The sequence below is a fragment of the Ambystoma mexicanum genome, chromosome 8 (assembly GCF_040938575.1).
Source record: "Ambystoma mexicanum isolate Mex_15411 chromosome 8, UKY_AmexF1_1, whole genome shotgun sequence".
Classification (NCBI taxonomy): domain Eukaryota; kingdom Metazoa; phylum Chordata; class Amphibia; order Caudata; family Ambystomatidae; genus Ambystoma; species Ambystoma mexicanum.
The window spans coordinates 1,060,217,520-1,060,242,833 of record NC_090929.1 but is presented as its reverse complement, the minus strand read 5'-3'; the positions used below and the strand labels follow the sequence as shown (position 1 = coordinate 1,060,242,833).

Genomic DNA, 25,314 nt, shown 5'->3' with positions numbered 1-25,314 from the left:
TTGAAAGGTGGTGGGGCGCAAATTTAGCACAGTGAATTTGCAAGTGAGCAAGCCCGACCATCAGCAAGGGGATCTGAGAAAGGGGGATGGGGGGAGGATCCCCCGTGAAACTTTGGAAATATGGCTTCCAAAATGTGTAATTTACTGCCCAATCCCACACAAAGATGACCTAAAAAACATTACAGTTTAGGTACTAATGATAGTCCATTATTCTTATGTGTGCAAGTGTGATGGTGTATTTTACAGCAGCTTGTATTGAGAATAGAAAGGTATTATGTTAAATGCATAAAGAAATGAATTAGATAGGTATACAGTAATGTCAGGAAAGGCCATATGCAAATCAGGCCTGACCCCCACCTGCTTGGTCACAACCCTTCTGCACAAGACCAGATGGACATAGTGTCATGGTATCTAGCATAGATCTCTAGTGCAACAACAAAGCAAGATGGTAAGTCCCTATCCAAAAATCTAAAAAAATAAATCAGGGTCTCCAACAATTAGAACAGTGCATTTTAATGCATATTGTGACAGTAACAAGCTACATAATGTATTAACTAAAAGTGGCCCACTTGATCGCAGAAAAGTAGCCCACACTTGCCAGATGGGACGGCCTTGCAAGTATTGTGCAGTCTGAGCCTGGCTCCTGTTACGCTGATCCCTCCATTTGGATCATTGGCCACCATAGTCTGCCATTTGTCGCATTAATCCTGGTCTAACATCTTGGCTTTGTCATCTGGAAAGCAAATCACTAAATTGTCATGAATCACGTCCTCTATTCGTAATCCATTCCTGTCTATTTTCCCAAACCACTTCTTCTCCCATTTTCCCTAATGGCACTTCAAATGAACTTCGCTATGCAATCATGCATTACAAACATCCCACTTAAATAAATCCTCTTAGATGCCATTATCCCGATGGTTGTAAAGGGACCCCCTTTTTTTGGCACTTCTGCCAGGTCACATCCCTTAGGTGGTGGTGAAAGGGAGGCCAGACTGGAACTTGTGCACCCTGAGAGCATCTTGTGACTACTCCTGCCTGCCCCCTGCACTGCTGGTTTCAGATTAGGAAAAAGGAGGTGCACTTATTCATCTCCTGAGAAGAGACACGATTAAAGCATTGAGCTTGTTGATGCATGGTGGCAAACTGGTGCTTTGGGAGTATATCCTTATTATCCCACTGCCCTTTAAGTCCACATTTATGTCTGCATTTGTTTAGAAGGCATGTTTCTAATGAGTTGCCCGCATATACTCAACTCGTGCAAGACCCTTTCTTTTCACTCTTTCATCCTACTCCTCTGCCTCCTATATTTGGCAAATGTTTCAAGTGCTTCCCTTCTGCATGGCTCTCTGGCACTTTATTTTACATCAGTCAAGCATTGTGCACAATGAAACTCGAGGTTCATAGCCATGAAAGGTTTCCGTTTACAATTTGCTCACACCACCCTTTTGTCTCTATTTGCTACTTAAGAACTATACATCACAGATACTTAAATAGAAGTACACACATATATTCCTGCGTATAATATAAATAGGTGTGTATCCCTATATTTGTCTAGAAGTGCGCATTGCCTAAATGGACAGTCTTTAGACTCCCAGCCTTGAGGTGTGGACTTCTCGTTCTCGCATGATCTGAATGGCACAAGGCCTAGTAAGATCGTTTTAGGTCCTCCCTCCGTCTTCCCTACCTTGTTGTTGCACCTAAAAACACTTGTGTACAGGCACATTATAAATGACATATTATACAGGCTAATGCAGCATGCAGTCGAAGTTCACTATTGAAGCAAAAAATAACGGGGGCCCGCTTACCGGAGCGGTCCTTGGCGAGTGCATCCACTTCTTTCAGTTTGACATCCAATTGAAGCCCCAGCCATCCCCACATCCCATCAATGCTTAAACATCAAATTCACTCTCCCCAAAACACAAGAGCCATAATTAATCGTGAAGCTCAGTGGGATTCCTGGGGAGGGGCCAGGTGGTGCCGAGAGCTGTGGGAGGTCCAATTTCATACACCAGGTTGTTAATGTGGTACCGCGACTAAGACCACATCCCAGTAACTGACACAAGCGGTATGGCGATGAATATGCTTTATGGCACCTGCGTGACGAAATAGATGATTCTTGTTCAGTTAAGTAACTTAATTTAAAGGGCCTTTAAATTAAGTTACTTAACTGATTAAAAAAACATCTATCCGAAGATGGGCACCGATGCAGCAGGGCAGGCCAGGGCCCAGGGCCTACCCGGCCTCAGCCAGCCTGTGACTGTCTCCACAGAACGGCATTGGAACTCAGGCCCCAAGGTGTTTCCAGCAACTTCCGCACAGATACTTAGCCTCGTCAGTCACCTCTCTCACACGAGGAGAGGGAGAAGAGGTGCCGGACTGGCTTGAGCACTGCATAACAAGGGCAGGCCAAGTAAAAGTTGTCAACAACAGTGACGTACTTACCGGCGGACCGGAGGGCAAACTTCTTTGGCCTGGCATGTTCTGCTGACTCTGGCGTGCACGAAGCAGATCAGCTCAAACATGAGGTGACACCCACAAAGAGAGAAGTGGGTTGCTCATGCAACCTGCTCCATCATGACTCCACCACCCAAACTCAAGTCATTGGCTGCCTCTTGCATAGATACAGTAATGTCATTGGCTGTTGGCAAACAGCCAATGACATTACTGTATCCATGTAGGGAGGAGGGAAATTATAGGTTCTTTGGTGCGCTGTTTGCGCACACATTAATACTGGCGGGGTCACCCCTCAAGCACCCTGCCAGCCTCCTAATTGAAAGGCTTACGTAAAGTGCGTGGAGCTACGAGCTCCACACACTTTACTATGGCAAAAAGCAGTGTGAAACGGGATGCGCCCGCTGTTGTGGGCGGCGTCATGAATAGGATGGAATTGTTGCCACAGCGAGGGGGGGGGTGCGCCCTGCCGCCCTATGATAGCAGCCGCCACTGATCTGTACTGTTGGATATCTCTGTAAAGCGCTCAGTTCCTTCTTGAAGCTAGGTCTGCGCTCAATAAATGCCATAATAAAACCACAACCCAAACGCTCTTTTTCTGTGTGCTGTTGCTGCCTAAAGTACACTTTGAAAGCCCCCAAATTCCCATGCTTCAATGGTGTGTCCATGAAATCAAATTATGAACAGATTGGAGAAAGACATGGACACAAAAACAAATGTCAAAATCATTCTACCTCCCAACCTAACGGACATCACATCAACGTACAACTCCTCCACTATAACGCAGATTACACAATGGAATGTTCAACAAGATAAGGTGCACTACATTTCCCCAAATGCCAAACTACCCAACCACAGATCTACCAAAATAACTCCTCACGCACTACTCTGACGCCACAAACAACCACAATTACCTTAGTAACCTGCAACACCCATTAACCACTGCTCCAGACAGCTCACAAAACACACTCCACGGAGAGCACCATCTTTTCAGATCCGCAAGCATCAACATTTAAACAAATGAACCAAGCACTTGTTTCGCTTGCTAATAGTTAGTCACTTACCTCTTGGAAGATTTTGAACCTCCTAGAAACCATGAACGTAGAAGGGGGCATGCTATACACGATTCAGCATTGGGACAGATCTCTTGACAGCCCAAGAAACTTCAGTCACTGGTAGCGGGGGAGGAAATTAATGTTGGTTCAGCTGCCGACAAACATTGCATAAATAAATATATATATATACACAGGTATCCGATGTTTGTCGGATACCTGTATATTTATTTATGTATGCAATGTTTGTCGGATACAGATATCCGACAAACATTGCATAAATAAATAATCTGGGTCCATGTCCACACGATGCAGCCACCCCACTGCTTTCCGAATGCAGCTGCCGGTGCTGTGCTGGGTGTGGTTCAAGTAAAAGAAAACGTTGTTTATACCAAACAGAAATCACCCTGTTTGAATAGTACCCAAGGAGGGGGGGAGAAAATAGGATGCAAATTGGTCATTTTAAAGAATATTTACGCAGTAACAGTGGTCAAAACTATTATCCGCATAGTGAATTAACTCATATCACCAGTGCCATGGAAGTGGTTTAAAGCGGAATTGATATATAGTTTGGACAAGAAACAGCATGAACGAAATAGCGCCTTTTGAAAATATTATTTTGGACATTTCCTTTGGTCAGAGGTCAACAGCTCTGCCCCCTAAACCATCCCCATCCTCGGGCAGCCCCCCCAAACTCAGCCCCCAGCCCTTGTGGGATGCCCCACCAATTACTTTCCATTTCCACTAATGAGTAGGGCAGTAATGTGTGTTAATGTGGATTGGTATGTGCGTCCAGTGGCCTTAGTCCTTAGTCGGGTGTTGAAAGAGCCATTTTTTGAGAGATTAGCAAAATTGGAGAATAGTTGTGTAATAAGTGACATTATAGAGAGTGCCACATACCTCCAGCTTGCTGTTCCATTATGTTAAGAACATTCGACTATCGAATTTGCTTGTCAATTACGTAGACATGAATATAAATTAATCTTTAAAAGCGGTCTTTATTCTGTTACTTTCATTCATTTGGAAGCAGACACAGATAATTTGATAATCGGTGCGGTTTGTGGTCTTTCAGTTGGAAATGTCCCATCACGCATAAGAAAGGCTTTAATGATAACAAAATAAGTGTCATCAGGGTCCTGAATGTGCAGGCTGCACAACCACTGAATACTCCGTCCCTCGGCCTGGCAGTGACTTGCGAAACGGGCCGAACCAATTTTAAATGCGTCTCGAAAAAGAAAACGCACGTCTAAGAGCCTTTTTGTGAGCATTTGAACTAAAGGTACACACTTCAAAATAAAAACTAACTAGTGGTAGGGAGTACCAATGAGATATATTACCCTTCCAGCCCTTCTTGCTACGATCTGTCACTCATGCTAATTTAAGGGGCACCTCTGCCACTAATTTCGCCTTCATTTGACAAAGTATGTCCTGACATTCTCAACCTACACACCTGAACCTCCACAATAAGTACTGGTCGTAGCTGCCCCGCCAAATGTCTTTAGATATACAGAGCTCATCTTAGCTCATGCTACGAATTTTTTCAATATTTGGTAGGGAGAATTAATCTCGTAACTAGTTAGTTGAATGACGTGTAGAAAACATTTGTAGAGCTTGGAGACCTAATACACAATTCAGAATCTTAAAAAAACGAGCTCTAGTGCAATATGAGCTTAAAGATGGGAATCTCAGGTTGGCCAAGCAAGACCATCAGTGAAAGTAGCCAGAACAAGCAAGGGCAGTGCAAGAATTGGGGCGGAACAAAGCGGAGCGGTGCTACAGCAAAAAATGTCTTGCCTGATCCCCACTCCTTCCTCCAGACCCAGGGGGTCCCAGACAAGACTCTTGCAGATCCTGTGCCTCATGGCTTTTGTGCCGAGTCTCCTGAAAGCAGTCTGCTTGTTGTAGGCAGGCTGCTCCCGCTGCACAACCCATTCTTATTCTTGCCTCATCGGCCTCCTGCTTTCTTCTGAAAGCAGTCTGCTTGTTACTAGCGTTCAGAACACAAGTTCAGGACACACACCAAACCCGCTCAAGCCTCGCATTCAGTTTTGCAGCTGTTCAAACTGGTATATATGTCCTGCATTTTACAGACATCTCTTTATTAATGTGAATATTGTGACCAATCAAAACAGAGGAGACTATTATTTGCTTAAAAGGTAAAATTGTGGATATTACGTTGTTCCCACAATGCTCTTTGCTTTTATGGAAATCGCCAGTATTGGGTTCTATATAGAGTTACTGTGTTGCTATATATGGAAGGACGCCTCGCCCCCTGGACCTGCCCCCCTCCTTCCCAAAGCCCCTCTCCTCCTAAGAAGTGACAGTTCCCCCAATAAATAGTTTCCATTTCCAGCACTGAGCAAGGGATGTAATGGAGAAGGGAAAGAGTGGCTGTCCATAGACCTCAACTGTGCACTTACCCTGGCACAGAACTGAATGGCACGTAATTACAGACCTCTCACTGGAGCAGACATGAGCATCTCCATTCAGAACCAGGAGTTCATGAACATAAAAGATAATAGGACTGTATTTGGAATGGTGCGCAAAGTACTAAATGTGGCATGAAGCCCCAAAAAAAGTCAGTAAAGCTCATAGGTGGCACCATTAGTGTTGGCTACTGAGAGCCAAAACACACTGGTATGAATATGTAATGCCTTGTTAGTAGGATTTGTACAATGCATCTGTGATCAACCCCACACTTGTAATACACCAGAAGGAATCTGAACAGATTAGAACTAACAAGCAAATTATAGAATTCCTGGTCCAATTTTGGTAACGTGGACGAAACGGCAGGCTTATCTACTCTTAATGTCATGGATCCTTGGTTAGGTGCAACACAGTGAAAATACAATTAACCAATGATAAAAGGAGTGTCCAGTCAAGGTTGTATAAACAGCATCTACTTCTATATCACAGCAGACCATTCTTTTTATTTTATTTGATTTTTTTTTATTCTTTATTTAGGTGATTCAAAACTAATTACAATTCAGAACAGACAATCATAAATTAAACAATCAAAACATAACAAAATATAAAATGCAATAACTATATAAAGTGAAATACAGTGAGGGAAAAAACCTTATAATCCTTAATTGCCAATTCACCACTAATCAATTATCCTAAACATCGCTTTTACACTTAACCAACAAAAATACATCAAAGACACCACAAACATCAAACCTCCCCTCCCACCACCCACAGAAAAAAAAAAAAGAAAAAATATTCTGACAGAGCATCAGGCATAGAACTCATTGAATTTACTCCATTGTTCATTGTAAATATCCTCTTTGTGTAATCTACTCAATTTCAATTTCTCAAAACGAGAAAGAATTTGCAGTTGAACTAACCAATCTTCCACACACGGCTTTTTCCTAGTCTTCCAGACTCGCAATATCAGTCTGACAGCAACTAAGAAGACTATTAATCCAACACAACATCAGATATTCAAGGTGTCTCACACAACTCAAAGATTTCAAAATCACAGCTAATGGATTTCTAGGCAAAGCGATCTCACACACCATATCAAACCTATCCAAAACTTCATTCCAAAACCCCACTACAGCAGACAGTTCTAGCAACACTAGGAAATACAACCCACCCTGAAAAGGAACGCATAGGACAGATAGTTTCAAAGAAGGAAAAGGGATGCTCTCTGAATACTGACAGGAGAGTAGTCAGTATGGTCAATAACAGGCACGTCATAATGGGGGTCGCACCTCCGACACCCGAGGTCTCCCTTGCAACCCGTAAGAATGTGGCTTTGTTTCTGAAGTGGCTGGCTTTCTTGTTCAGGGCTCTTTAAAAAAACAGGGGTTTCCACAAGCGTCACACTTTGAACAGTGACCTTAAATAAGAAATAAGAATAATATAATTTGTCTTTCTGGAAGTCTATACAATTGCTAGACTCATTAAAGGTTTATTTCAGGGACACTTCAGGGGGTGAGTCACTGATTTAGTCTGTTCTTAAACATCTCAAATTCACAATGCAGACAAAAACTTCCAAAAAGCATTTAGAGTAGAATAAGCATCAATTTGGGACTATGTATTTTGCTTTTCGCAAGTTGCAGTTATAGCATGTTTTTTCTGCCGTTCTCTGTTACAATCACCACAAGACATTCCATCTCGGTGTCCTCGGTCACTTGACAAAATCCCTGTGCCTAAAAGTTTGTGTACAGTGTAGAAATGTTTGACCAAAGCACATAAAGTGGCCCTTGATTTCACTGTGCCACAATTAATGCTTTGTTGTAATGAGTCTATCTTTCCTATTTCATTGGCATGGAAAATGTTTGTTTGCATGTATGAAGTAACGAGTCCCCAGAGTATGGGATGCTGTGAGAGTGTGCTGCTTTCCCCACGCTAGTCTAAATTCTTTAATGCACAGTTATGAACCCTCCCAATGGTATCTAGGTTGCCAACCTCTGAAGCCTTAAAAGTACATCCACGCAGGCTTGGCATGTGGCCAACTTTACACCAGACCTACAGATGAACTGGCCTGCTGTTGAATCTCAGTTACCAGTTTAATGGTATCCAATACAGAGTGTAATTTGCTTTCTGACTTTGAGAACATTTAGACATGTAATTTCTCATTTTACTATTGCCAGTAAGATGGCTCAGTGGGGTGAGCGCTCGCTGCTGCGAGTGTGTGTGATCTGCAAGTTCGAATCCCAGTAAGGCCAACTCAGCCCTTTATCTTTCTGAGGTTGATAAAGGAGTACCAACACAGGTTGAGTTGTATTTTATGTATATTTGCTCTATATAAAGCGTTAAGTGTTATATAATAACGCATCACTATCATTTGACGTCTGTTAGCATTCACAGTAATGTGGTAATATGGGCATTTACAGCTGATATTAACGACACATATGGTGATCCATTCTTGTACAAAATGTATATCACATTAGAGTGGTATATTAACCATATTTTTCAGTGTACTTAGGACCAATGCTATGTGATGCAACTTCCTGTTTTGTCAAGGGGTAAACGGCTGTGTGCCATCACTTCCTGTGATGTCATTTCGGGCAGTGGGATCAAAAGACATCACTTCCTGTGATGTCAGAGGGCAATGGTTGTGTGATGTCACTTCCGCTACTCCTGGCATATTGGTGAAATGACGTCCCTGGTTAATAACCACAACAGTTTAAGGTTTCTTGGCTTTAGGGAGCAATGGGTCTTAAAATTTCTCTAGGTACCTTCTGGGAAGGACCAGGGGGACAGAACCGCAATGTACCTTGTGCTGTAGATGTTCTTGAACTCGATAGGGTCAAGCAAGCTTCAGGGCACTTTGCAGGCTTCTGTGACAGAGTGCGAGACGGAGTCGCTGCAGGTTCTGGCAGCACGACGGTTCGGCGAGTGAAGCTGGATGAACAGTTGCAGGCTTCACTACACAGTGGCTCGGGGTCAGGATTAGTCTCAGTGCTGACCGCTGGTTCTGAAGCAGTGGTCGAGACCTCTCGGATGCCTTTAAGCCACGGCAGTTTGACAATGGTCAGCGTTGCAGTCTGTTACGGATCGAGCAACTCTACTGGCGTGAAAATGTCTTTTAAGGCAGACATCGGTAGATGCTTGTCGAGGCGCTTCTCCCAGCTTGAATAGGCTTGTGTCATCATTTAAGGCGGACGGCCCACAGCTGTGGAGTGCGTTGCAGGTAGCTGCCTTGTCCTTGGTTGTAGGCTCCGAGACCTTCTGGCACTTCCTATCCAGGAAACTTGCTGCAGAGCCTAGCAGGGTATGCTGTGTGCTGGTTGGGTACTGGAGCGGCTGGAGGGTCCTCAGAGTTCTGCATCTCCCTCTTCCCTGAGAGACGTTTAGGGGAGGGATCTCGCTTCCCTCTTTGCATATCCTGGCCTCCCTTCACTGGCGGAAGATGTAAGGCAGACTGTACCTTCAGCCAGGGTCCAAGGTTGAGTTCTTCTTTGTTCAATCTGGTGATGTCTTCAGATGATCTAACAAAAGAACAGGGTGGATCCATGGGGCTTTTGTTAGTGAATCAGGATGGCCAAGGCAGGGAGCAAGCTTGGTCCTCCCCCTTCCTAGAGAGGACTGTTCTCCTGGATGTCACATTCCAACTAAACAGGAGTGGGCTGACTGTGCCTCTAGGCTGTGTCCACACAGAGTACACAGGTCTATGCGTCTGTCATGGTTTGAGCATAGGAAAATGTGTATGGATTAGCCCCACACATTTTCCTGAGATTGCTACATCATTCCATTTAATAACAAATTTCAAAATGCCAGGAAAACGGACGCCCACCATGCAGATGGTCGTACTCCTCACAGCATTGCTGCCTTTTGCATGGCCTCTGGCAGGTCAGGAAGAGAGCAGTTTGCTTAGGTTAATTGGGAGGGGAGGGCAGGAGAGGTGAGGGAACAAGCAAGATTAGCATCCTTTGCGATGATGGTGCAGGTCAGAATTACGCAGAGATCTGCATGTGTAACAGCTTTCTAGGTGTGATGTGATAGGAACATTGAGGGTTTTGTCTCCAGAGGTGTTACCATATGCGTGTAATTTCAGCATGTGCTGGCTAGGGGCTGGATGTGTCAGTTGGCTTTAAGACCTATAGAGTTGTGTTGTCTGGAGAGAGCGTATTTTATAGACCATGTGCAGTTGGCTTGTTTGATTGTGGCGAAAAAGGGGACAAAACTGAGTGTTAATCAGCAGTGGAGCACAGGAGTTTGGTCCTGCGGGATTTCCTTATTAGGTACAAGCATCTGGCATCACAGTTGGATTCATTCTTGCGAGAGGTGTTTAGCTTCTGCATGGTAGTAGTGAGCTGATGTCATGGGTTGCATTTTTTATATTAAATAAGTGGAAGGTGTAGTCTAGAGTGCTAGCGGTGGCCAATGACGTGACATTCTAGTCATTGGTATATTTCTCTGAGGACCATTCGTTGGTTTGGAAACGGGCAGAAGGGAACCGGTGTGACATTCTCCTACATGGTCTGCATGGTAGGTTGGAGGACTGAAAGGTGCAGATTGAGCTTTAAGTTTCATTTCTTATGCATTGAAAAGCCTGGATTCAAGATTTTTCCTGAATTTAAGTGGTCCTGTAATGTGCGAGTTGCAAAGATACGCCACCATAAAGGAAAAGGTAGAGCCTTTTTCTCTACAGCATCTCCAGGTTATTAGCATATAATTTCCGGATCTACGATAGCTACTTGGTTGGCAGATAGGAGATTCTGCTCCTTGACCTTGGGGGCTCTTTGACCAATGCAGAGGGACTGGAAGCATTTTTTTTTTACTTGTAGCCAGTGTAGAGAAGGAGAATGAGGGGCTGGAGAGAAGTGTCCCTCCAAGCAGGGGAGGTTCCCTGGTGTCATGATCCCAGCCGTGGAATTCTGACCTAAAAATTCCAAACTTGACGGGAAGCAAGCGAACTAATGCTGAATGGTCAGAGAGCCTGAGAGGAATAGAATTGGTGGTGGCGTGGCCCAGAGAGAATCAGGGTGGGCAACCGGCCCGCACAATAACGCCAAGAAACTCAAAGGGAAGCTGCTGCAAGCGACGCGGCTCCCTGGGGAGATAGAGGAAACAAGAAGTGCGAAGACAGCAGGCGACAAATGCTGTGGACGTCGGCTTGCAAGTGCAGCGAAGAAACCAAACCGATGCCAGGCCTGTAAGATCCCCAAGGATGTTTCCGAATGAGAACGAAGGTAACGGCATACTGGGAAGTCACCGGAAGAGTATTATACAGACCAAATAACTCCTCTCAGTAAAAATGAGACAAAAGGTTACTATACTGGAATTGTGATGAAACAAGCAGGAGAACCATAATACTCCTTGAAGGAGAGTTGAATGCAAGTGAATTTGTGTTGTTACAAGGGAACCGTGATAGTTTGGGGAAAAAAAGACTGTTGCCTGAAAGGGGGGAAAGTGGAGATATAATAACATTATTAAAATGGATCTGTGCTAATACAAGCAAAGGAAGAATAATGTTCCCGAAGATGTGAATGTAAGTGAGAAGCCCAGGGTCAACCTTAATGAACTTGAATACTTTGAATAAAAGAAAGATACAGAAATCCTCAAAGAAGGGGATGAACTATGGAACATCTCCCACCTGGAAAGAAGGGAAACAGGCGGGGTGTTCAAAGCAGAAGGGTGGGAGATAAGAGAATATCATGAGTTAAAGGCCTGCCTAGCCTATACAACAAAACAAGTTGAACAAAGCAAAGACCTGCCTAAAGTGAAAAGCAAATTGTCTAATGTGAGAAAATAATTATCTGAACTGACACAGATTTGCCAAAGAGAACATATATCAAAAAGACACCTGCTGGAAGCACAGAGCTGGAGAAGGGAGTCGTTCTCCTGCCTTTATTTTGTTATGATGGTGATAGGGTCAGATAGTAGTTTTAGAGTGTGGACAGATCCTTTTTGGACATTGTTTAAGACGACTGATGAGCACCAAATTATTCATTTTAGGTAGGGAACACCCCATAGGGATAGCTAGGCCTTTCTTATTTTTATTTAACAAAACGTACTTAAAAATGTCTTCAAAGAATCTGTGCTACCTTAATGAAAGCCAAACTTGTGGTCCAGGGGCCTAAAGCAAACATTCAGTTCTTGGTTTGGTTTTCAATTACTTGCGCTTTTTTAACCCCCCCCCCCCCACTGAGAGCATTCATCCTATTAGATAACAAGGTACATTACATTTTGGCAACAAAATGGAGCCTAACTCAAAAAGGCAAAATGCATCAACTATTATTAAGTACAGAGAAAGCATTCCCAAAAGCACCACACAACCAAGGTCGCTCTCATTTCCAAACCCTTAATGTCTTTTATCCCAAATTCATGGCACAAGGAGAGCTGTGGATATTGAAGTCAATAAAGGGTCCAAGCTTGACATAAGCAGAACCTAGCTAATACATACAAACAACAATTATGAGGATGAGGTCCTGCAACCCCAAAGTGTTCAACCGAGCCTGAAATAAGCAGAAACAGATGTACTAAACTGAAAGCATTAAAAAAACGTTGTACAGTCTTAACACTTCCGTGGACAGTAAATAGAGAACATTTCAAGAAAGTCAATGTGTCATTTCCGTTGATGGCCAAATGAGCAGTTTTTTTTCTTTTTTTTTTGTATGTTGGGTCTGCAACACTAATCTAGTTACTGACTCGAAACTAAATTCAGGTGACAAGGTAGAAAGTGTAGGGTCTTGCTACGGTCTGATCTGGATAAAACCTGCATGCTACTGGGATTCCAGTTACCTCCATTGGGCAGCAATTATGCAATACTTGATATATTGTGCAATAAAAGCTCCACCACTATAGGTCAATTAGTCCAGCAGAGTTACACCCATGGAGTCTGCGCAGCACATGTTCAATGTGATCATCCCTCCCATTGCAGGGCTGCACACAGAGACCGAGAGAGACAGAGAGAGACAGAGAGAGAGAGAGAGAGAGCGAGAGAGAGAAAAAGAGAAAGAGAGATAGAGACAGAGAGAAAGAGAGAGAAAGAGAGATAGAGACAAAGAGAAAAAGAGAAAAGGAGAGAAAAAGAGAGAAAGCGAAAAGGAGAGAAAAAGAGAGAGAAAGAGAGAAAGAGAAAAGGAGAGAAAGAGAACGAGAAAGAGAAAAGGAGAAAGAGAGAGAGAGAGATCCTCGTACGGTCAGCTCCGGGAGTAAATGCTGCATACGCAGGATGGTTGGAGTCCGACACAAGCAATGTGTTGGGGAAAGGATGCACGTGGACTTCTAAATGGAGCATTAAAATTGGCAAAAGAGAATAGTGATCTTTCCACAATCATTAACCCTTCTGTAAAAGAGGCTATAGCTTAAGATGGTGGTGTACAGTACCATCTCCAGAGCCAAGTTTCTACCAAGTGCCAAACTTGCAACGGACAACAATCCCTTTCCTTTGGGGCACAGGCACAACGTCCGATCCCCTGCAACCTCAGAGATGCAGGTGCCTTTCGGTCTAATGGACACAGCTGCACAGCCATCGAGATTCAAAGCAGAGTCTGGACATTTACACTGCAAAACTGACTATTGTTACAAGACCTTTTCCACACTTACCAGTTGCTGCTCTACTGGAGGAGGCACCTCCTGATTGGCATAAACGATGGCTGGGTTATACAGGCTGAAGACAACAGGATAAAAAACCTTTTTACCTAAAATACACAAAAGGCAAAACAACTGGTTATGGTTTTCAGTAATGCTAGGGATGGTATATTTTCTAAAATGAAAGGTGCATTTAATAATAACTGACTGCATGCATTGCGATAGCAAATTGTCCAAAGCATGCAGTATTTGTGTCTCATGAAGGGGTAAATCTGGCTTCAATATGCCATTGTATCCAACAGCAACTTACATTCCTTGTCTCACGAGAAAGCGCCTAGCTCGAAACCTGTACGATATGCTTCGTGCAAGGATGTCCCAAAGAGAACAAGAGACTCTTGAGAGGAAGAGGTTCTCGGATAGACACTTTGTTGTCTCACTCTTTAAATATTGGGAACCAAACTCCTGAACCACGAAGTGTAGCCATTCAGGTTTGCAGCAAATCACTGAGGAAATGCCACTTTCACCTGGTAAATTGTCTGAGATGTGAGATGTGTGCAGATATGCACTGCGTTTTTTTCTTTGCAATTAGGATAGATATTGCAATGAGCACCAGGAGTAGGATTTTTTAGGATTCTAACTAATCATTCAATGAAGAGGGAAATCAGAAGACATCTGATACAAAACGTGTGTTCTTAACTGAGATCTTAGACTCTTCATTGATGGTGAAGAAGCCAACTATACCATATGACATCATTTCTGGCTTAATGCCAGTTCTAAAACTCCAGATATCAGGTCATTGAATGCACACTTCTAGGTGTTGCACAATCACCAAATACATTGTCCGTTTTGCAATCCAAATATATTATCAGTCTGTGCAGCCCCAGAACACTTCCAGTATTTTACTAGGCCAGCATATTGCCAGTGCTGCGGTCATGGTATTTGGAAAATAACAGCACACTTGCAGGTTGGCAATACCAGCATTTTCACAGTGTACATTGTGTCCACTTATTTACAAGGTCAGGAGAATCCTACTGCAGTGTGATATACCATTACATGATGCTCCACCTGTAATGCTACACAATCAAGCAAACTACCACATGGCAAACTCCAGGGCATATCCAACTAGCACAGTCGCAGAAGACTGTAGGAAATATCCCTACTAATTCAGTAGGCTATTTCCAGTTGGGAAAATGTCAGTAAATAGTAAATACCCTCTCTGATCATACCATTTCGAATTTGTTGAACCACAACAAATAGTCACTCCCAATTCCCAGTCTGCCCAACCCTGGTATTATTCAGTTCAGGTCACAATATACCCAGTTTGGCAATATCTCACAGGTTGCACATTAGCAGAAAACGCCTGGTTTGATAAACCCAGTAAGTTCCAAATGTGAATCCCAGAAGTTTCCCTGGGTGGGGATTTCCGAGTATAATCCCAACATAAACCCAGTTTAATAACTTTAACAGTGGGAACTAATTTAATGTTCTAAGGTACTAACCATGTATAACATTAATTGTGCAAACTGGCATAAATGCCAGCGCTCCACATGTATACAACACTCAGTCTCTTACTCACCAACAGCAAATGCCCACTTGTGACTGGCAAGGGCATATTTCGTAGTCTGATACCAATATATAGCCAGTTTCACAATACTACTACTGGCAGTTTGCATATCTATATTTCTAGTTGTACTACACCAAAGTGTGGTCAGTTTTCCATATCTAAATCAAATATCAGTTTGACAATCCCAGCATGTTCTTATTTTGCACAATATCCCAGCATACACAATTATTTTATACTTATTTTTTAGACTAAATAATACAAGTAAACTACACTTTGTACAATTCCTGAATATTGTCATTTTACTGTTGCACAATATTGGATTCCTTCCTCTGTGCTATAGAAGAAACACATTTTACCCTAAGTGTATTACTAAACAATGCTGGTTACCTCCCCTTTTTATTGTTAAACAATTCCATTATATCCTCTGTACGATTGCAGGAAATGTCTAGTTTGTACAATACCACTGTCCCCCAGTTTGGCAATCCTCTGTCCTTCCACAGCAGATGATCAACCCTTAACTGCCCTGGTACTCACCCGGCTCACTGTTGAGTCTGCAACTGTGGAGGAACTCGGCCGTGAAATAGACATCCACGTCACAGAAGAACATGAGGACTTCCCCCTTTGCCCAGGCACGGGCCCCTACTTCCAGCCCTCTGCCTCGGTTGAACTCTTCGTTAAGCGAGATCAGTGTGTAATTCCGGAAACTTGTTTTGCTGAAAGAACATTGACAAAGTCAGAACAGAATAATCAGGTTCAAGAGCAGCAGACAGATAGGCCTAGGAACACAAGAAATTACCAAGGTGTTAAACTAGTCAAGCTGCTGGTGGGGGAGCACAAGGGCAGACACATACTTTACAAAGTAAAAAAGTGAGCCGAAGTAAGAGACATCTTTTGTCCACTATGTAATTCAGAACAGTGCTGGAAATGGGGTAAATGTATTCGGGAAACCCTCTCATGCTTGGAGGGCCGGGGTCGTGGGGGAGGAGTGGGCAGGACCAAGGGATGAGGTCCTAGGCCAGGTAACGCAATTCAGTATCTCTTCATAGACCCCAATCCCAGAGATTTGCATAAAAGCAAAGGGCATTAGGGGAACATAAGTATGTCCAGATTTGTTTTTATTTGAAACAGGTCTTGTTGTGATTCAGTAAGAAACCCTTAAGAGATAGTAGAAGTTTGGGTCTGCAGTGTTAATTGATCACACTGCTCACCCTAAGAAAAAAAGTCTCAACACTGCAGGATATAGATATATCTATATATATAGATATATATAGATATATCTACATATACACACCAGTCTGGACAGCTACAACAGGTATGTGAGGCTTTGGCTTTTTCTGTATTCAGTTGCCCATGCTGAGTCTACTGAAAGTGTCCGTTTGTTGAAACGAAGGTTGCCCGTGCATGTGATAACTCTGCTTCAGGACAGATCACGGTGGGAGTATCCTGTTCCGAAGCAGAGTTGTCACACACTCAAACAAGCAACCCAGCTCTATCGAGCAGACTGCTTAGAGGCTGCCATGTTCCGGCACATTCCCTGCGCCGATTCAGACATCACAAATCCCTCACGTGAGAAGAAAAAAAAGCACCATGCCAAATACTGGTCACAAAGAAAAATGTTCAAAATGCAGGTATTTTTCATCTACGATTAAAATATATTTCAACTTGTCTAAGAACACCTCGTCAACAAACATAACCTTTACTCCCTTAAAAACTCTGACAACCAACGTTGAAAAGTAGGGAACAGTATAATCCCACCACGAAATCTGAAGCCCTGTAACTGATGTAAACAGTGAGTTCAGTAACAAAGAATTCGGGGAGCAACAGTGCATGCTCAGTTTACAGGTATGTGTTGGATGACATGCAGGAAAATTTAAGAAAATGTTGACACTTTACTCATCAAATTTGTCACTAGGATACGAATACACCTTTTAGTTATGCTGATTTTGTTTACTCTTGTTTTATAATGAGTTTGAGAGCATAAGTTGCTGATTAACAGTGGGGAAACTATAATTGTAGGCTCATGGAAGCAAGTTGGATCGGAGGAGTGAAATATAGGATGTTGTGAGCAATACACCTCGTGGAAGGAATTGAAATAAACAGGAAAAAAAAATATTCTACCTGGAATACAATGCTGCAAGCAAAATGCTTATTTTTAATTGTGTTAAAAAGACAATATAGCTGTAAAATATGCTTTAACAAGGTGAATTAATATAAAACTTACCTCAACCTCCCCAGGTCAAAAATGGGATATTAAAAAGGAAAAATAAAATCTCTAATGCACGTGTTAGAAGACTAAATAATCCCCAATGTTCAGCAAACAGCGTTTTGTGCAGAATGTTCTTAAACGTGCACCTAATAACTACGGTCGTTTTTTTTTTTCTTTTCTTTACACACATCACAAAGTGTAAGGCTTACTCCAGTGCCAGGCTGTGCCATTGTGCAGCACACAGAATGTTGTGTCCTAGATCGGTGTAGACATAGGGATAGTTAGTATGCAGCTCGGCTCATCATAGTATGACCCCCCTAAAACCATCACTGGAAAACTCAGCAAGTGTGCAGCAGTCCTGGAATTTAATACAGCGTTGTATACTAATGCATATCTTTGGGACAAGTTGAAGCCCGAAACAAAGATTACAGGGTTCGATGAGGGATCAAAAGTCCTGGTGGGAGCTTAACGAAGAGCTCTCAGAAGAAGCCATATTTAAAGGAAGGTGACCCACGTCTTACTGGCTGGTGGTGGCGGTGTTGGTGTACAGAGGATCATCACTGTTAAAATGTGCCAGGAACTAATCGGAACAAAGTTTCTAGCAAATGCATAACACACTTTGTAAACAAGCACATTGTATGGTCTGTGTCTGCTTTGAGTTGCAAAGTGATTCTTACAATTCCTCTGGAAGCAAAAATGCTAAGTGTGCAGGTGGTTAAAAACCACAGCTCTTCTTCCTCAGTCAAATCTTGTTTTACAAGACTTGGAACTTGGTTTGGCTGGACTTACCTGGCCACTGTCTCGAGGATGGTCCTTACAGTGGAAAATCCTTCCTTTCCAAAATACACCACAGTGAGGTGCGTCCTCTTGTCCTCGTGGATACACACATCCCTAGGAAATACATAACAATCGATGTAATCCGGCCACACGAGCATGCTGCATAATACTAGCATGCTCCATGGTATCTAAAGGGAGGCATATAAGTCACATAAAAACCAAGACATGAATAAAATAAAAAAGATAATCTAAATGATCTTCATCTGAAAGAAAAAAAATAAAAGCCCAAGTGACCATTTTGAGAAACATAGGTTCCGAGCACGAGATCATGCCCTAGCTACAACACCACCCCCTTCAGTCAGACCACCACACCTCCAGCAACCTTTGCTCTACCACCTGGTGTTATCTATATGAAACCCAAGGACACGGGTGACGTATGTGGTTGGAACGGGTGACGTATGTGGTTGGAACGGGTGACGTATGTGGTTGGAACACATTAAGTATGTGGAAAGTACTGGTGTAATATGTGAAAGGTACGGGAACTATGTGGATGGCACGAGTGTAATACGTGGATGGAGTGCATAAAACAACTTAGAAATACATAGAACGGATCGGAGTACATGGAACGGATTCAAGTGCGTGGAGCGGACTGAGTGCATGGAGCGGACTGGAGCGCATAGAACTGTGCGACTTACATGCAATGGTTTGGAGTGAATGGAACGTTTGAAAGAGCATATAACTCATCATATCACATCACCATGCTTACTCTCTTCTTTACACCACCACTCAACTAGAAAACAGAGATACTATGACACCATTCGGTATAGCTGTTCTCATACCAACATCTGCCGCATACTCCACATCACTCTAACTAAACACTACTTGTTACACCCCCCCCCCCCCCCCCAGCCAGGCATTCTCCTCAGGCCTAACGCAGCCACAATCGGTCTGGATAAATCCTGCCTGAACGAACACATACTCGTGATCTCTCAACCACCACACCTACTGCTAAGAAGCAGCTATTACACGAATGCCACACCAGCTGCACACATATCCGGTGCTCACATGCACCTTTGACTCTCTCTACTCTCTCTACTGACTTGAACTTCGGTTCCCAAGGGCGTTCAACCTACCAGCGCCTTCAGACCATACCAATGGTATATAAGGCGCTATATGAATGCAAAGTAACATAACATAACAGTGACTCACCTGAAGTTTTGCATGAACTGAGAAAAGACCTCGGTCCTGCCAGATAGCGGCACGATAATATTAATGAGTGATCTAGAAGTGTCCAGCGTCTCACTCCTCACTTTCATCAGGGGCCCAAAAGGCCGAAAAAGGGTGACATGCCTGTACTCCAATCGATCTGCCTTCTTATAGAACAGCTCGTACTGGGTTCCCTTGTCCTTCTCCGTGCGGTAGTACCCTGGAAAAAGAAAGAAATGTGATCGGTTAATGAGGCAAAAGAATATATTTAAGTGGCGTGGTATTCAACATAGAGGACTAGTTGTAATATCGTGGTGCATTGGATCTGGCACGAATGCCGGCATCTGCACCATCGCCTTCTCTATATTGCAATAAAGAGGTGGAATTTTGCAACAGATCTACCTTTAACAAAGCTGTAGTCGCATCTTCTAGTTACTAAAGTCTGTACAGTGCATTTATTTAATTGCTTTTGGTTTACAACAACCCTTTGCAATTGAGACAAACATGTATACATCACATCCTACATCGTCACAGCTCAACCCCCAAAAAGCTAAAACAAGACGATATTTCAATGTATCAAAAAATATATAATCTGAAACCTTTACCCCAAGAATATTCTTAAATTGCCATTAAAAACAATACTAAAACATTATTTTGAGATAAATGACAAGCTTTAAAAAATCTCAGGACATTGCAGTTGAATGGCCTCCCATAATATTTACCCACAATGCTTCAGGATCGACACATCAAGATTCTAAACGAATTTAGGAAAAGAAACTCACAATTGCAACATAGCAGGACATTTTACCGCAAATGGAACACATTTTCTAGCAAGTAAATCATTACAGTGAGCTAGCTCAAGGGGAATGCCACTTGGTACACATACAATGTTATTTGTCTGTAAAACCTTAAAACAAAACCTAATGAAATTGTCTCTCCATTGTCAGTCAGGAAATATCTTCAGATAGGGCTATGGGACTCCACGTCTCTTATAGGCCTTTCCCAAGTGACCATAAACGAAATTCCCTGGTGGGTGATCTCCACCAGTCTTTATCCAGTCTGACAGTTTTTATTTTGGTGGGCTTTTCAATGATTGTTTCCAAGGACATATTTAAGTCCACTAAAAGATCGAAGGAGTATGCTCTAAACTCATTCAACAGAGATCAGAGACTAGATCACTCAGAAAAGAATCTGAATGCAGCATAGATGCGGGTGATGTGAGAAATGTTTGCATATAACAATAGTGGCTTCCAACTAATACGACTATGAAGGGATCGTAGGCCCAGTTCATATCGAATCACCACGATTGGTACACATGTTGGAAAAGAATATAGAAGTTGCCTCCACAGAGTTGCTTCATAGTGTTCCACTTCCCCTGAGATCCTAAGTGGTGCCCCCTGCAGACCGTATAACAACGTTGGAACAACCTTCCCAGGTCAAATTTTATAACAGAAAAATGGAAAAGTGGACATATTTAATATTTATCTTTGCCATTTGTGCACCAAAAAGCCGGGCTTTCCTATTCCACATTTCCCTGTAAAACATCTTTCTGACAGGCAGTAATATAATTATACAGTTTATAATGATTGGAGGCTTTTCTTAGCATTCCTAAATAGCTGCCATTTTGATATTAGTTAAACATAATAACCCTTAGAAAATACACCAACTCCAGACATTAGCATCCATGCTGCTGTGTTTGGTCCTGTACATGGTCTTTTTTTGCCCAATTTGTACCTAGCTGATATACATACTAAAGCTCTTCAATTACATTTTTGTTTCATAAAAATGCATTCTCATTCTCTAGTGTTCTGCATAAAATAAATGCCGACCCTCGATCAGAGCTACCACTCTGGGGCGAAACCCTTAAAAGGGTTGCACGTAGCAATTAATCGAGTAAAAAGAACCATGATTATCAGCACTATTTATAACCCACCAATCAGACACAATTGTATCCTTTCCACGTATTATCAGGAAGACGTCACTTTTCAGATTATGTTCCATATTTCGAAATATGATTTATTGGCACAGTAAGCCTTCATTAAACATTAAAACTTCATGGTGGGAGCTGGGACCACGCTGGCACGCTTATCCTCAATCCAATGGAGTTACAGTGCCACTATGAATCTTAACTTGTTCCCCAACTGCGCAACTGCAAAGAGTTAAACCCCCAGCGATGGGGCCTTGTTGCCCTGTGGGCCATCCACAAGTGCATCAGTGCACTGGATTAGGCTTCTGGGATCCCACATTCGAGGATATTATGAACCACAACAGTGCACTGCAAAATAGAGCGGAAAAACGGCCAGGTCGTTTATATGCTCTATAACAAATGCCATGTGTAAGACACTAACTCAGCAGGTGATGTGCTAGAGGTGCGAGCATCGTGGAAACTGTGCCTTAAGCCGCAGAGGTGGTAATATGACATTGACAAGGGAGGCCAATCAGAACTGCTTGACTGTTAAGCTGTTGGATTGGTTGTGACTGCAGAGTGTGCTTTTCAGTGCATTACTATTTCAACATGTGGGGACAAGGCTGCACAGATGAATGGTACATGTGATGAAAATCGGCATTAAATACAAGATAAATAGTGCATTTCCAAAGATGCACCCAATCCTAATTCTGCAAAAATGGGTAAAGTGGAGGAACCAGGTGAGTGAAAAATTATCCAAGCCGGGATCCCAAAGAACAACTCGGTGCTTAAATAGTAAAAGTTCTTGATGGAGCATGAGACCAGTTTTAGGTTGGTAAATTGAGAAGGACTATAAACTGCATGTACAGGGAATCCATTCCACCCCTTAGAGTTCACTTTGCCAGTCAGCTGTGAAACAGCGGACTCCCACACATATAGCTGTGGGGGTCCGCTATTTCACAGCTTGTGAGGGCATAATAGTACCCAAAGTGCTTAAAAGTGCAATAGGGGAAAATGACATCAGAAGGTATGTTAAATGGGGAGGGACTGGAGACGAGTGAGGATATGGGGAAATCGGACCAAACTCCCAACCTCAAAGTGAGAGGGAGGGATCCGAGCACAACGCCTTTGAGTCAAACATTGTAATTGCATATAGAGCACTCAAACAGAATGTTCCTTGGGGATAGGTGAGCCAAGGGCAGGGCTTTTGGGAGGATAGCAACAGGTCTTTAAGTGGGTGGGGGATAGCACGCCTGCAGTCTCCAAAAAGGACCCCCGAGTCGGGGCCCTGCCATGACTCACCCCACCACCCGCGACTAGCACTAGCTACGCCGACCCCTCAGGCAGCCTGTTTAGCCGAAGCACTACACAGTTAAAGGGCTACCGGCAGGTGTCAGCACTTCAAATTAGTAAAAAGGAGAGCCATACTAACACAAAGCGCCAACATTTGCAGACAGTCCTTTAACCATGCAAGCTTCGGCTAAACAGGCTTGCGGAGTGTTGGCTCTTTACAAAAACAAAAAGGAGAGGCCGGGCCACCCAGCCCTGCTCCTATTTTAGATTAAAAAGCCAGCACCCAGCAGGCAGGATTTTCAATCGGGGAGCTGTGGGGCTAAAGGGTTGCCTGTGGGGATCAGCTTAGCAGGGGCTAGTCAGGGGGGTTGTGGGGGTTGAGCCCAGGCAGGACCCCGGCAGCCCTTCTTGGAGATCGGGAGCTGCATGGTTAAAGGGTTACCTGTTGCGGTCAGAGTGAAAGGACTGCCAGCTGGGTGGTGGCTCCTCATTAAAACAACACAGAAGGCTGGGGAGGATTGGTGCGACACCTTTGGTGCTCCCGGCCTCCCCTTTTGTTTCTTGGATTTGGACCAAAAAGAAGGGGCTTGGGAGAACCAAAAGATAATAATGCCAGTGTGCCCCAGCTCTCCTGCTTTTACCAGGCTCTCATCCCCCATAGGCGAGGGGTTGGGGGGGTGGCTCTAGTTAGGGGCATGACCCACGTACACTCACCAAAACTTAGGCCATGCCCGCTAACTAGAGCGCTAACCCCCCACCCCTCCCCATCGATTTGGTCTACCACTTAAAGCAGTGGATAGTCATGCAGCCTACGCCAAACCTTTATTTGGCCCACCAAACATTAAGCCAATAAACGAAAACAGTCTGAATATTTAATACAGACGCCAGTACGTGGCTCTTTTTGGTTACTCCAAAATGTAACAGTGCATATGAAATGGCTAGAAAAGCAGATAGCTGCCCCCTGCAATCTACGAGATAACAATTTTGGAGGGCAAAGGGGCCCCTGATGTACGAGAGAAGCGATTGTCAAAGGATCACACAAACTGGTGAAGGGTGCAGGCGGCCTTTTTATAGTAGGGGTGGGAACTAGGAGAGCGTGACTGGAATCGCTGGCTATTTTCCTTCAATTTAAAATTAATTTACAGAAATGTATAATATCACAGAAATGTGGGGGTGTTTAAAATGAATAGTTTCCATCATTCTGAAGTGCAGACCATAGAGGGGATTTTGAACAACTTCAACGAAGTGGTGCGAATCCGCTCAGGGCAACTCAATCATGGGCGATTTGGCTCACACTTGCTTGTTCAAATCAAGATAAAGTCTATGCTTCCTTTTGCTACAACTCTCCAGAAAATAAGTACTGCCGCAGATGCAATTGATTTTAGCCAATAGTTCAAGTAGGACTGAGCCAACCATAACGCTTTGCTTTGAACTTCTTGCATCACAGTTCAACTACCAAATTGCCAGTTTCAGCTTCACATGCTTCCAATCATTTCATCTCATGCCACCCCCCCTACTGCTTTTTAATTGGTCTAAAATCAGGTGTGAGTGGGTTCATTCATTTTCAATTTAAACACACATTTGACCACTGAAATTCTTGAGGTTGCATACGTTCAACTGACCATGGGTGGGAAGCTGCTTGGGTAAAGTGTTGGTCTCTGACATGAGAGCAGAGGGTTCAAAGCCCAGGGCATGGTCGGCATAGCATTTCATCCTTACATCAAGTAGCATTACAAAAGAAGGTAAGTAATAACAGGTTACTGGAGCAATTGGAAGCTGGAGGAGCAAACACATTTTCCACCCTATGCTAACATTGATGGACTAATATTAAGAGAATGAATGAAGAGTGGAACACAGACGCTCTAAAGAAAAACACGAAATGGTTATGGTGCACTAAAAAAGAAAAAAAAAACATTCTGGCTCCCAATGCACGAGCAAAATCCGCATAATATAGAATTCTAAGAATCACGACATCCATTTAGCTAGGACTGCTTGTCAGAAGAATGACTAAGCTAGAGAATAGCAAAGAAAACAAAGAACTAAAGCGACCTGGGCATGCATCCCTAGATCGTGGGTAACATAGGCTAATCAGAAAAAACTTTCTGAGGTTGGAAAAAGGAAAGACTCAGAATGTGAGAATATACGTACCTCTAAAATCACAACACTATGGTATGTTGATTATATTATATGTCACTACTGTTTGGTTTGATCATGTACTATCGATTTATTGTATGTATATTGCTTATAGACCTGCCCTGATGAAGGAAATATTATTCCGAAATGCATTGGCAATTTTCATGGTCTGATTGAAAAAACATATATGGCAGTTTCCTCCTCACTAAGGATTTATTAGTGACTTTTCATCACATGATATGTATATAATTTTCTTATTCAAATTCTCGGTGGATAAACCAATTTTGGAAAACAATTGAATCTCAAGACTATCATTATTTTCTATTAAAATAATTTTTACTTTTTACTTTTGAAAGCAACTTCGAATAGATTCAACTACCTACACACCCTGCTGGGGTGCTCTTGTGAGCGGCTGTGTGACCTTGCTTTTCACTTGGTCTTCTGCTTTACATGTATTTTAGATTTGGGCGTCTCCAAATTTGTCACAGCCAGCTCCTTTTGAACATTTGAACACCAATTGTACAAACAAGCAAATCTATTGCTTACAACTTTTTGAAAATTGGACGAATGCGGATTCAACAATTAAAGCAGTGCCCACTCATCTTCCCTCTTGCACCTTATCAGGATTTGCCAGTATAGGGCTGTAACTTAGAAGTAGTCTGGTCTTTTCCGTGCAACATCATTTGTAGTCTGTAGCTGAAGGCGAACTCTTGCACGCTTTAGATGTACTTACCTT

General features: G+C 43.0%; 1 protein-coding gene across 3 annotated transcripts in view; it reads right to left on the bottom strand.

Moving 5' to 3' along the window:
- The window catches only part of CSGALNACT2 (chondroitin sulfate N-acetylgalactosaminyltransferase 2), a 321,127-nt gene that overhangs the window by 67,617 nt on the left and 228,196 nt on the right, over positions 1-25,314 (bottom strand). For all 3 annotated transcript variants that reach the window (XM_069611038.1, XM_069611036.1, XM_069611037.1), the window contains exons 3-6: positions 19,250-19,466; positions 18,053-18,154; positions 15,592-15,770; positions 13,509-13,603 (exon numbers count right to left, since the gene is read on the bottom strand). In XM_069611038.1, the coding sequence (XP_069467139.1) occupies positions 13,509-13,603; positions 15,592-15,770; positions 18,053-18,154; positions 19,250-19,466 (593 nt within the window). The remainder of the gene's footprint in view (positions 1-13,508; positions 13,604-15,591; positions 15,771-18,052; positions 18,155-19,249; positions 19,467-25,314) is intronic.